Here is a 13,406-nt window from a genome sequence, read left to right as displayed (position 1 = left end):
CCTTTTTTTTTTTTTATTTCTTCATGAGTGGAAGCAGTGTCTTCAGACAGTAACCTAGGCCTTAAGATGCTCTTTCTTCGATTTTGCGTAAACCTCTGAAACAGCCAAGGAAACCAGGCTGCGCTGGACTGCTCACGCTGCAGAAGAGCAGCCTCGGCGCCCGTGCTTGCTTTGCGGACATGCCCTCTGGCACTAACACAGAAACTAAACCCAGCCTGCCCYGGACTCGGGCAACTCGCTCGACCAGGCCTTTTCCGTCCTGTTAGTCATTGCTGCATAGGAAGGAGGAAGCCTTTCGAAAGAGGTTACCAAGCCGGCTGGCTGCTGTTCCTGGGTTGGGGGAAGATAAGATGCCTCCTGTGAATTGTCGTTTCCAGAAAACAGGAATTTGCAGCCTTACTGGGAAGGCATGCCAGGAAAGCCAGCTGCCTATCAYGGTTTCCATCGCCCCCATGCAAGGGAAAATGTGTGGAAATTGAAAGAGGAAATTTTTATAGGTGACTCTGCTAAGAGAACTTGGAAATCAGCAGTTTGCAATAGGAAAACTAGAATGAATTTAGGAGAATTAGACACCAAGGAAGAAACTCTTTATGCCTGACAAGGATAGGAAAGGGATGGTATTTCTTGGACTCTGTAGTCAAAGGGAAACTAGCCTGGGGGTTAATTTAGAGGTATAAAGCATGCTTGAGGAGAGAGTATTGGTTGGCCAGAGAACCAGACATAGCTAAGCCCTTATGGCTTAAGGGAAATGAAAATACTCTGGCAGAGTTGAAGAAAGTAGTTTTGCAAAAAAGAGAGGGAGAGTTTGGACTTGAACCTTTCTCTCTGTCAACTAGCCTAGGAGAACAGCTCCTCTGAGCGCAGCATTTGCATAAAAATGAGGCTTCGAGGCAACGTATGTTACAGATCTGTGTAACAGAAACTGAAGATACTGCTAAAACAAGAACCCATTGCTATAAACTAAGAATTGCTGACAAAAATGTACAGCGGTTGTTTGTGGTTTAGGTAAGCCACCGCAGTGTTTGGTGTGCTGGGAGGAAGTGCTTCGAAGGAAGACCATGAAAAACTGAATGCAGCATAAGATCCAGGTTGACAAATCAACGAGTGGACACTGAGCTTACCCAAAGCTTCGCATACTGTTTCTGGGGAAATGTGTTATATTCTTATGCTGTAAAAGACTGTTAGGTTCTCCTTTGAAAGAAGAAACGTTGTCCTGTGGCTGTGCAAAATTCAATACGGTATGTGCTCTGAAAAGCCTGGATGTATTACCTAAAAGTCCTGGAGTCCATCAGTGGAATAACAGGTTAACGAGTGGCTGTTGCACAGTCTGTCCTGCGCGACCTCTCCGTGCTCGGTTGCAGGACTCTGCATGCACAGAGCTATCTGAAAAATTGGAATTTCCTATCCTGCCTTCCTGGTTTGGGTATAGCATTAACAGGAGTATCACCAGGAGTAATAAACCGAACACTAAATAACTGGAAATAATAACCAGCAAATACATTTATGAGCTGAGTGGGGCCTTAGAACAATAAAGGATGGTTAATGATTGCTCATTCTTTATTATCTGCGTGTGTTGGTAGTAAAGCTGACACCAGCAGTTAGAATCAAGGCCTTACACAAATCACTTTGATGTTATTTTCCACTTTTACACACTTAATTAGCTTTTCTTCCATGCAGCACAATACAAAAATATTTCTCCAGGTAATATATCTTTTACCTAGATAAAGAAGTGGAGAGAATTTTAAAGCAAAAAAAGCAAGCATAAATTAAAAACTGTTATTCCCATTTTCTGTGCAGACATTTTGGCAATTGATTCTGCTCTAAGAGAACCAATCCTTTTGCTTAGCACTATAATCCATGTGCTTCTAAATTAAAAAGCTGATGGGTGAGTTCTTGAAAGATGAACTTCAATGTGAATGCCCATGGCTTTCTCTGGATCTACGAGGCTGACATAAGTTTAGGGGATAACAGYAATACTTACTTTTTCAAGAATAAACTGTTATGAACACTGGTCCTCCTTCCCCACAGCTGGCCAGGCCTCTTGAATTTTTGGAGGGGGGACATTTGGCATTATGGGAGACAGCTGAATAAAACTGCAAGAAAATGGTGAGAAGGAGGATGAGAAACGTGATAACGATGCGTAGCCCAGAAGCACCGCCTGATCGAAACATCCCTTCTTTCTCCAGAAGTCAGAGCTGGCCCCGAAGGCTCTGGGCTGAAGCGATAGCCAGGTTGGGGAGCGAGGGAAGGCAGGGAGTGAGCGCAGCCCGCTCGGAGCGCAAGGGTTAAGCTGCTGTCGAAATCACAGCCGCCGGGGTTGCTGTAGCCAACCCCACCATGTTCCTAGATAACGCCCTAACGCGGAGCCGTAGATAGCAAAGTACTGGACAGCCCTGAACACCGTATTCAAGGTCTGCGTTTGAGGCCAGTAAGCCGTCAATTTGTGTTGATATGTAGTCATTTCTCTATGAAGGTAATCCTTGTACCTTTAATACAGTTCAGTATATGGTGTCCAGAACAACCTTGATAAAGGAGTTAATTTTTGTTAATGGTACTATCTGAACTGAAAGTTACGGACCTGATTTTCTGCCTTTAGGCAGCTTGCTGGCTTTAGTAGTTATAGCAGCATACAAACGATAAGGTCGAAACAATCAGCTACTGTACAAGAAGTTCAGACTGTCTTTCCTGAAAAAGAAAATGTTCCCTGTGTATCTTGTGACCTCATCCTGTCATGTCGTTTTTTCTAGGGTCATGAATTTCCCAACACTGTGATGTCTGCCCCCAGTTTAAGGTGAATTAAGTGATGTTGACTAACTAATAATTTACCATATCCCCTAATACTTTCCCTGTTCAGCAGAGGTAGCGGTGTAATTTTTTTATTTGCAAAATGCTTCTGAGCTGAACTGAGCCTTACTAGCCTCGCTTCTGAGCCTTACCGATTCCCTAGGATGTGGGAAAACAAAAACTATTTGCAGTGAGAGTCTCCTCTGCCCTGCCCTGCTGGTGGAAAGAGGGGGGTTGAAGAACCACCCCAGGATCAGGGAGCTTAAACCAGCTCCTTTCCCAAACTGCCCTTCTCTGCCATGTCCAGAAGTTGTTGAAGAAAACGAAGAACCTAGATCCTGGAGATGTGCTACAAACACTCGTCAGATAATTTGAGAGCTTTGCGCAGCAGCCACTCAGCCGCGCAGCTCTGACGCAATGGCTCTAAGACCCCACAGGACAAATCTAGTCCTTAAGGCTGACCTCCTGAACACACAGGTGACCCCTTTTTCCTAGAAGCTGGATTAAAGCTTGTCTTTCAGAATACCACTTCATCTTGTTTCAAAGTCTCCAAGTGATAACGATTCCACCGTCTTTCTGCTAGGGTAATGCAGCTTTCAAGGCTGAACATTTTTATTTCAGCCTTTTCCTGTGGGATCTTGTCATGACTTTCCCAGCAATACAAGCATGAGCTTCTGCAATAGATATCTTGTCCACATGCCTGGAAGCCCTGCTAATACTTGTTGTCCCCTCACTGGGATGCATTTGTGAAACATTTGTTAATCATCTGTTGCGTGCACAGTTCATTCCACACAATTCAACGTTTTTTTTGCTCAAAGTGTCATCACTCTTTGGCAGAACGCTATGGAGAAACTCAAGTGTGCCAGTACCGCTACAGTGCCCTTTATCAACTTGAGCTCCATACTGTCACCTTCCTCACCCCACCCGAGAAACAAATTAAAAATTATTTCAGAAGACCGACTTTCTGTGAAAGCAGGCTGATGGGGAAACTCCRTGGAGTCTGAAACCTCCATCTCCCTGCGACGAGGCCCCCAGCTTTGCCCTCCAGCGGCCAAGGAACAGGGAACGGGCCGCTGCGCTTGGCTGCAGTTGCATTGGCCGATAAAAGACTGGCCAGAAGGCCCGGCCTCTGTCTTTTTTTGGAAAAGAAGCTAGAAGAATTGCCCTTTCCCCCAGGCCCCAGCACGCAGCCTATGAGATAATATAGGCTGGCCTTTTCTTTGCAGCTGTATTGTTTTAGTGCTTGGAAAATAGCAGTAGGCTGAGCAATGAGTCATCTGTCACTAGATGGGGTTAAAGTAATTTCCGTTTTCTGTTGCCATGGGGAAATCAACGTCCTAAGATTTGTCCTTTCTCCCACTCAAACATGTGGGAGTAGAAAGCCTGCAACCCAGCAGGGCTAAGCAGGTTTTTTTTTTATTATTATTATTATTTTTTCCCCCTTATAAACAAACTTCCCTCCATGGCCTTGCAGCTGTCAGTCTGTTCCCGGAATYATCCAGTTAACAATGTCATTCCCCTTGGATTGCAAAAAATCCAGAAACAGAGTTTAAGTAAATATTTGACATAAATTTAGGAGTTGCTTCATCTTATCGCTTGTAAGAGTCTCTGTCGCTTGTAAAGTTTTTATGTATACCCTCGAGGTGATTACAAATTGACATTTTGGAAATAAAATTACATCTTAAAAAAAAAAAGTAAATTTAAGTAGCAGCAAATTTAAGTAGCATTCAGAACATAGTGATTAACAGAAACAGGAAAGAGGAAATTGCAGCAAATACTGTTTGAAAGCCTTGCTAACGTATAGCTCATGTGAGCAGCGGCACAGCAACATCTAGTGTTGATCAGGGATATAGCTGAAGGTTATCTTAACGCCTCATTAATAGCCGCTTGATGAAGGCTGCGGCCAGGGAGCTGCCTTTTCCCTGGCGATGCCGCCGCGGCCCAGGCACCCACTCTGCTCCTTGCCGTCGCCTTCCGCGGGCGTTTCGGAACACGCCGTTTTTCCGTGCTCTGGGTCACCGCCTTCGCTGGCTTTGGAGAAATGCGGTCATCTGGTAACGCTCTTAGTCTGCCTCGGTCGTCGGGAAAATTACTGCGACTGCATTTAAGTGCCAGCTCGATAGATCCACGGATTTAAATGCAGTTCAGGGCAACAGCAGCCAAAACTTTTAGCGTCTGAACTGAAATTAAGAAAGCAATTCCTACCATACCTTGCCGACTCTATCGTAAAAACTGGGACCAGCTAAACGTTGCTGCCAACATCTAGAGTGGTCAAAACCACGCTCCTGTCCCCAGCGATGAGCACGCAAGTGYAAGGTTGCCATGTTAAAGTGGTATATAAGGGAAAGCTGTATTTTCTCTTCTGTGTTATCCTGTGAGTGCATGGGTTACTGTATTATGCCCAGAAGAACAGCTTAAGTCCATCTACAGAGAACTGATTGAGGGGCATTTTGAGTCGAGCTCAATATGCCATATAGACACTTCTTTTCATTTAAAAGACACCTTATTCTCAAAGTAAAGTTACTTAACTCCTTTGTAGATATACATTATGGATTAACATTCGTTTAGTTTTAATTAGTTAAGTTTAACTGAATTGGTTAAGTTTAACTAAACATTAGTTTAGCTTTTAGTCTAGTTGTAATTATTTTTAATGGCTTTAAGTTAAACCCATGCAGGTTTTTTTTCATAGAAGCAAGCCCTTACATCCCAACTTTTCTCAGTGTTGAATATTTAAACAAAATCACTGCTCTCCTTAGATTACAGCCAATATTGCATGGATGCTGCTTCATCTTCAGTAAAATAACATCCCTTGGCTTTTTTCAAACAAAACAGATCCATGAATGGCTGCTTTCCAGATCTAGCTCTGTCTTGCAACACCCTGCGAACAGATTTTTGCCACGTTTAAGTTTATTACATGATCTAATTAGCATGACTGTGTAGGTGCTTGGAATGCATTGGGGGAGAGGGAAAGTACGTGAGTGTACAAAATGCTGTTATACAATTTGTTACGGGGACACGCTTACTGAGGACAGGGACCTGGATCATTCTCTGTGTGCTTTTCAGCAGCATTTGGGGAGTGAGAAGTTGGGCAAGGAGAAAGATGGGACATTCAAGTCTATAGCAGAGGAATTGATCGAGAGCAGGAAAGATGGAATGGCACATAGTTTTCATAGCTTAAAAATACAATTAAAATTCTAGAAAAGTCTCTGGTTTGTATGCACATTTGTTGCTTTTAGCTCCAGGAAAAAAAAAAAATCAGTAAAAAGTCAATGCTTGCCTCAAAGCAAGGACTACATACTCGTAAGCTACCGTGTGAGGCTCTTTCTTCATCGGCCATGAAATACAACTTCCAAGTAACAGCAGGAAAATGTGGGTTGTTAACCATTCGGACCATGAGAAAGGCATTAGGGTGTCTACTGGAAACACGCAGCCAAAACAGAGATCAGAGCTCTCTCTGCTTCATGTTATTAAGACATTCACACTGCCCTAATTAAATTAAGTGGGAAGCTAAGTAATACAAAGCTATTAGGCTCTCTTTCTTCCTTCTGCYTGCATGAAATTACATTTTAAAGTTATGTGTGATCTTTCCGAGTCTTTAGAGGGGTCAGGCCCTGGGAGCATCTGGCATGCCTATATTTTCATTCAGGCGCATGAAGTCATCCTCCAAGCTGCATTCCTAACTCTGTGACATGCAATTTTCCACGTGTCGCTCGACCGACTTGCACACTGAACACAGATTAATTTTAATTTAATAGAAGATTGTGCATATTTAACAAACTTGCAAGCCCTGCTAATTCTGCTCTAATTAGAGTGGAAGCGGAGTAATGTTTGATAAAGAAGGTCAATTGTATTTGAATAAACACGCTCTACGCAGCCTCCGGTGCTATGCTGTGAAGCCGTTCAGCGCCAAATCCCACCCAGCCGGGTGAATTGGGTATTGTAGGATCGGCAGAGGCAGAAATCCGATGCTAACATTGCCGCTCTGCCTTCCCCGCCGCTCGGGGGGACGTCGACGCTGCCGCGGCCCTGGCAGGGGTGCGGGGAGCAAGCTGGCCCCGCGGCACCGCTCTGGGGTGCCACGCGCCTGAGATGAGCTTCACGGTTATCGGCGCTGTGCAGTTGTGCCTCGGGGAATGCATACGACAAAGTACCCCAAATATAACCGCTTTGGCTCTTGCACTCAAAATAGAGAACCTATTTCCCCCCCCGCCCCAGATTTTCCCGCTGCAAACGGTTTGCATCAAAAAYAACTCTCACTGGGGAGACCGTGGTCCCGCTCGGATATACGCATGTGCGTCCCGCAAACGCAGCTAGCGTGGAGGGTGCTGGTTTCGTTTTGGCTGCGAGGGGCAGGCCGGGGTTGGAAACAACAACCGTTAGCTGCCGTCAGCCGGCTTCTGGCTCCCGGTGCACCAGGAAGCGGTCTGTCCTCCGGGCAAGGCAGATGAAGGAGCAATTCAGAAATCACAGGACGGGCTTTCTGCAGCTGAAAGCAAAAGGGAACGACTCGCCGAAAAAAAAAAMCCACAACAACTATTCCTGGGGGTGCTGGGGCCTTATTTACTCCCCTGTGATACCTTCTGCTTCCGCGGGAATCGCTGAAGATAAGCAGAATAGTGCCCCATCGTGCCAGGTAAACAGCTCTCGCATGCCATGGCTACGGTCTCCAAGGAGCTTCTGTTTACCGTGAAACGTCTCTGCCTCGGCCGCAGCTACAAGCCCGTGCTGAGAATCCGGCCGAGAGAGAGGCGCGCAGGGAAAATGAAGAGCTTGTATGAAGCCACCGGAGCGATACTTATTACCTTTGGGATTATAAGCGTTTTTTCCGGAATTTGTGCTTTCTTCCCTGTTTTTTCTTACAAGCCCTGGTTTGTCGGATGGAGCGTTTGTCTCGCCAGTCCCATTTGGAGCGGAGCTTTGGTAGGCAGAGCAAAGGTGTTATYGAAGCAGAGATGTTAGTCATGTTACTGAGATTTAAGGAAAAAATGAACTCTGTCTGAATTATTTATTTCCTACCTCCTATGAACTCATTTTRAAAAGAGGAATCATTGGAATTACATGAAGCTAAACTGAGAAACCCCTGGAGGTTCTTGATAGGAATTAGATTTGCAGTAAATATTGGTGGATTGATTATTATCAGGACGCGCTGATTTTTACTAAGAAAACCCAAACTTTCCAATTCCGAACCAAATTTGGATTCAGTTAAAGTAGTGTAAATGTRAATTAACATCTCCAGGGTTGTGCTGGTATAATTGAGATTATCGTTTCTTTGGTTCGTTTYCTGAGGTTTTGCATTTCCTGAGTTTTGTTCTAAATGATGCAATAAGAGAAGCACAACGAGCTTCAAAGGAAGCCACATGTCTGCGAAACCTTTATCCTCACTTAAAACGTGATGCACGCCCGGTCCCTCCTCGTGGAAAGCGGCTGGCTGCACAACGTAGAAGCTGATCCGATGTTTTGTGGCAAAGTCCTGCCGTTGCGAGGGTTAAGAGACGCGGGCTGGCCCCACGCGGCCCGGCGGCACGTGGAGGAAAGGGGGATGAATTAGAGGAGGGTGAATCTTCGCCCCTCCTGGGTGGCCAAAGTGGGGCAGATCTCCAGGGAATTACTACCCTATGTTTTCCGGTGGACATGATAATATTCTTGTGATTTGGATGAGAGTAATTTAGACACGGGGTTTAGAGCTATTCCTGTTGCGTGGCTGGGGAGACCGTGCGCCAGTTTGTGCTTTTCTTTTTAATCCACAAGGGAGAGAGAAAGTAAAGAAAAAGATTTTTCATGGCATCTTCATTTCTAGCATTCCTGATGTGCTCGTGCCAAAGCTTTGACTACACCATTTCATGGCAAAGTGAACACCTCTTTCCTAACCCTCCATCAACCTTGGGATGTTTATTTTTCTTCAAACATAGCTGTTTGCAGCATACTAACAAGAACTGAGGATCTTTTTACACTGCTATTTGTTTACTCAAGACATCAAAGCCTTTTTTTTCCTGAGCAAACACCTTCTTTGAGGAGGTGCAATCTGCAAACAGACGGGCAAAACCAAGGTGTGCTCTCTGTGGAGCAAAATAAAACCACAGAGCACTGATGATTTAGTTATTTTTTTACCTGAGTTTCTAAATTTAGCTTTGCTTCATTTCTCATTCCTCAGCTTCTCGGACTATTTGTTCCTAAGCGAGAGTCGTGCTGTTTCAGCAGACCTTCCTCGTGCCTTTGCTTTAAAGTTGGATGGAAGAGTACGACTCCAAGCCTGGACGGTGACAGTGATAGCAGCTAATCTAAAACAAATATTTGGTAACATCGATGGACAGATTCATTTCCTCGTTTCAGCTTGATGGTCAGGACACTATGCCACGGTAACAGAAAGCAGCGTACTGAATTTGGGTGCTCGGTCTCGTCGAGAGCAGGGAGCAGCACGTTGCCCAGCTCCGGGTTCAAAGCCGGGCTGCGGGTGCCGGGGAGTACGCGGTGGCGGAAAGGACAGCTTCAACGAGGAAATCTGCTGAAAACAGTCTCCTAAGAAATACCGAGGCATGCTTCTCATGGGTTACTTAGGTGTGCTGAGGCTATTTTAAGGCTGGTAGAACTTGCACTCCTTCCAGGGTAAGCAGGATTAGCCCTTGTAGGGAATAGGAAGCGGTGTAGATATCACCGTTTACGTACCGCTGGTATTTCCAGTCACACATCAGGTTCAGCCTGGTCCCAAACGTGCATCCTACCATTCGGAGGCCAGTGGTGATTTTCAGGGAGCATGAAGCATGGGCGGCGCGTCACAGGACGCGTCTCCTCGGAGGAGGACCTCCTGGAGCAGAGGAGCTCCCTCAGGAGCTACGCAGCCTCTTCGGCAAGCCGGGCTGCAGTACGGGCAACAGGGGAGGTGAGACCAACGAGCCCGAAGGACGGGACGAGGACGGACTGAGGAGGTTTCTGCCCTGCGAGGGAGGAACCCACCCCAAGCCGTGCTGCAGATCGCAGGGCGAGTGTCGGAGGCTTTCTGGGAATCAGAGAGGGTGACGTGAAACGTAATTAACGGTTAGTCAGGCCGAGCCGTGCAAAGTATAGCTAATGAGAAATGGTCATCTACGTCTGTTGGTGAAGGATGGTGCATTAGGGGCATTCTCAGCAAGATACTGCCCCTGGGGAAGAGAACGAGGGAAGCAGCGGCCGTCACTTCCCAGGTGCCTACAGCCCCGGCCACCGGCAACGGGACGCCTCCTCCCGCTGCGCCGGCTCAGGTGACTTGCAGAGCCCTTGCAAAGTCTTCCCTTAAGAAATAAAACAAAATGGCAGAGCCTTACAAAAGAAAAAAAAAAAAACCACAGTTTTAAGCACATCCAACTTTGGGATAGAGAGTAAAATCTTTTGCCAGGGAATTTAAAACAAACTGGAAACTGATCATCTACTCATTTAAATGATGTGCCTGGAGCTAAACCAGCACGGCTGAATAATCTCTGCCTCGCTTTCATCCGTCTTCAAATTTTTCTTTGTTCCATCAGCCACATGTGCGTTAAGTGTAAATTGAAAGCCTCTTAGCTGGAAAAGCAAATTGTGAAAAGGGCTTGGCCCTCTTCTTATAATTCAGCTTCAGTATTACAATTACACTTAATAGCACTCTCATTTTGTTGTATTATTTATTCTGGCTAGAACCCTCCAGGATCCCTTGAAGACTTTTTTTTCCTGGTGGATTTAGCCAACAACCACTCATGAATCCAGATGTTTCTGTTTTTATCCATGGGAATTTTATGGTATGGATACGCCAAGATTTTAACTTCAGGCTCAACCTCAAGACAAGTATTTTTCAAATTCTCTAAATCAAAAATTGAAAATGGAGAATGCCATGAAAAACCTGAGCCCTTATACATTTCGCATGCCAAAATGGAAATCAAACCACAGGACTACATTGCTGAAGGTTCTGGATCGCCGTTGATGCAGCCTCCTGCTTCGCACCAGAAATCAGAGCCCAGATTGTGCTATTTTCAGAGTGTTCCCGTACGCATTCCTGCTTTAAGCACATCTTCAGTTCTTCTTTCCATTCATCATCAAGAAATTAGGAGCAAAGATACATGTGGGTCCAAGATGCTTACGCTGGAAAAAAGATTACTCCCTGTAAGCCAAACTCGCTGCTGGTGCACTTAAATGAATGAAATTGCGCCTGTTTATATCAGCTCAGCGTAATAAGCCCAGGTATTCTCCCCATTAAAACCGGTTCTGGAATAAGGGCAYGGACAAAACGTACCCGTCCCTGATGGAGAGCTGGCGAATAACGCAATTCACCCCCTTGCCCTGTGTTTGTCGGCCGGGAGGAGCCGCCGCGCTGAGCCACGGTGCCGGCAGCCGCCCCGCTCTGCCGGCCGCGTCCTCCCGGCGCCCCTCGGGAGCTCAAGAGCCCGGTAGCGGCAACCGCAGCAGATACGGCTTCCCAAAAGGTTTTGTTGGCTTTCAGTCCACGAAAGGTAAATTTAAGCTCTTCCGATGAGGACCTTCCCGACTGCCCTGTAGCGCGCACCGGTGCTGCTCCGGTTGTTCCTCTGCCGTGCTGCTAACGCCCTTGCCAAACCCGGGGCGGTTTTGCCCCCTGCTCCAGAGGGGCCCGGGCGAGCGGTAAGGGAGATGCAGAACAAGCCGCTCCGGGAGCGCTTTTGGAGATGCCTCTAACAGCACGCTGCGGCGCTCACGCTGGCTGCAGCAGGCACGAGCCTCCCGGCGGGAGGACATCAGGAAACAAATCAGTGCAGCGAGAATCCTCTCTCCTACCTGCATTTTCTACTCACTCTTCCAGTCATTGCCCAGCTAATCTCCCCGTCTCCTTATCTCTGCATACACCGGCCTAGGGAGGAATGAGGACAAATCATCTCGGACGGGCACAGCAGAATAGTCTATCCCCCTTCCCAAGGCACTAGCGTACAGCAGCTCCTGAGTTCCTGCCCTACTAGCAACAGATCTTCAGCTGCTGAGTTGCTGGATCAAAGGAAGTTTAAATTATTCCTAAAAGCTTTTCTAAGGCTTCCCCCAGCATGGAAAAGCAGGGCAGGACAAGAAGCCCGCAGGAGACAAGGTCTTGCCCACCGTGCCACAATCCCATCGCCCAGCCCTGCTCAGAGCATCTCCCTGCAGCAAGTTCAACCCACCCTCCAAAGCCCTTCAAAGGTGCTGGGACGGCTCCTGGCAGCAGCCAGCGCTCGTGCAGGGACAGAGCTTGTGCTGGGCCGTGGCACGCCGCTGCCCAAATGATCACCGCCCCGGTCCCAGTCCTGGCGCTAACGCCCGTTTCCCCCATCCGCAGGCTGTCACTGCCGGCGTCCTTCTCCTTTTGGCTGCTAGAGGACGAACGCGCGGATCTCTGGTAAACGCATGCTCTTACTGGAGGGGCTGTYGGGTGCAGGAGGGGGCAAGGGAACTGCACGATTAATCTAGGGGCATTCAACGGGGAAAGCGCTTTTCCTGCTACAGTGGTGGATCAAATGAGCTGCGCAGGGTTTACGGAGGGTGCGTGTTAAGTATCCTACCAGCATGGTCATTTTACCTGTTCCCACCATATTTTCTGTTCTATAATGAGGAATTCTGTTAGCCTTCAAGTACATAATTTAAATCTTTTAAAGGCTACTCACTGTTCTTTTATGTGACAACTGCATAAACACACCTGTTCTGATTTATTCTTCTAGTACTTTTAGTAAAATATGGTTTCACTGAACGTCTTCCCTGTAAAAAAAAAATCCACATTTTTATTTAGCAATACTTCCTATGAAATGCATGTTGCTCATTTCCTTCTACCATTTCTCTTTTTTGCTCACAAAATAGAGGGGATTGAATATAAAAAGATAGGGTTTTTTTCCAAGTTGGAAATGAAAAAACCCAAAACGCTTAGTTCTTTCGTTTGCAACTATTTTAGAAAAGTGTCCCTCAGCAGGTCAAAAACGTGACGAAATGTTTTTTATCTCAATTGCAGTGGGAAGCCAGTCTCACCCTTGGCATCCTGAGCATCGCGGGTGCCTCCGTGCAGTTTGCTGTCGCCATTGCATCTCTCCTCCTTGGCCCATACTGCTACTACTCATTTGCCGGGATYGCCGGCACCAACTACCTGGGCTACGCGGTGCTGTTCCCCTTTCCCTACGCCGACTTCCCAAACCTTTGCCAAGACCCGCCGCGTTACGAGTGGTACCACCTGGCTCTACAGCTGCTCGACCTGTGCTCGAGTTTTGCCACGCTCTGCGCGTCGCTGGCTTTGGCGATCAAGCTCGCGATGCGACTGCTCCGGTTTGGACATCTGAATGGGAGCGTCGGTCACCCCGGGGAAGGCGGACGGCGCCTGTCGGGCTGCGAGCGTGCCCCGAAGCGTGGCGGAGCTGCTCAAGGACAGACAGATCCCCCATGCACTCGCACCGCATTTGCACGGCAGGAGCTCCCCTGAAGCCACGTGAATCAGTCCATCCTTAAACTACTTTGTGAGAAAATAATTTGGCCCTTCATATCCTTTACATCCCAGGGCCTGTTCAGCTCAAGGAGACACACCTTTAGCACACCTCGCTAGGGCCTATGATTTTAGGGCCTGATCAAAATTGTATGAAAATTATATAGTTTTCTTTTGACATGAAAGAAAGCAGAACCTGAATATTTTCCTTCCC

The 13,406-nt window shown here is 47.0% G+C and overlaps 1 protein-coding gene across 1 annotated transcript; it reads left to right on the top strand.

The window, feature by feature from the left end:
- The first annotated feature begins 7,545 nt into the window (after positions 1-7,545).
- On the top strand, positions 7,546-13,192 carry TMEM212 (transmembrane protein 212). Its single transcript, XM_026060748.1, has 3 exons — positions 7,546-7,704; positions 12,068-12,127; positions 12,731-13,192. Exons 1-3 carry the CDS (start codon positions 7,546-7,548, stop codon positions 13,190-13,192), a joined length of 681 nt encoding a protein of 226 aa, XP_025916533.1.
- The last annotated feature ends 214 nt before the right edge of the window (positions 13,193-13,406 follow it).

The sequence above is a fragment of the Apteryx rowi genome, unplaced genomic scaffold, assembly GCF_003343035.1.
Source record: "Apteryx rowi isolate R43461 unplaced genomic scaffold, aptRow1 scaffold_10, whole genome shotgun sequence".
In the NCBI taxonomy this organism is placed as follows: Eukaryota; Metazoa; Chordata; class Aves; order Apterygiformes; family Apterygidae; genus Apteryx; species Apteryx rowi.
Note: the sequence above shows the minus strand (reverse complement) of the source record. Positions and strands in the feature narration are given on the sequence as shown.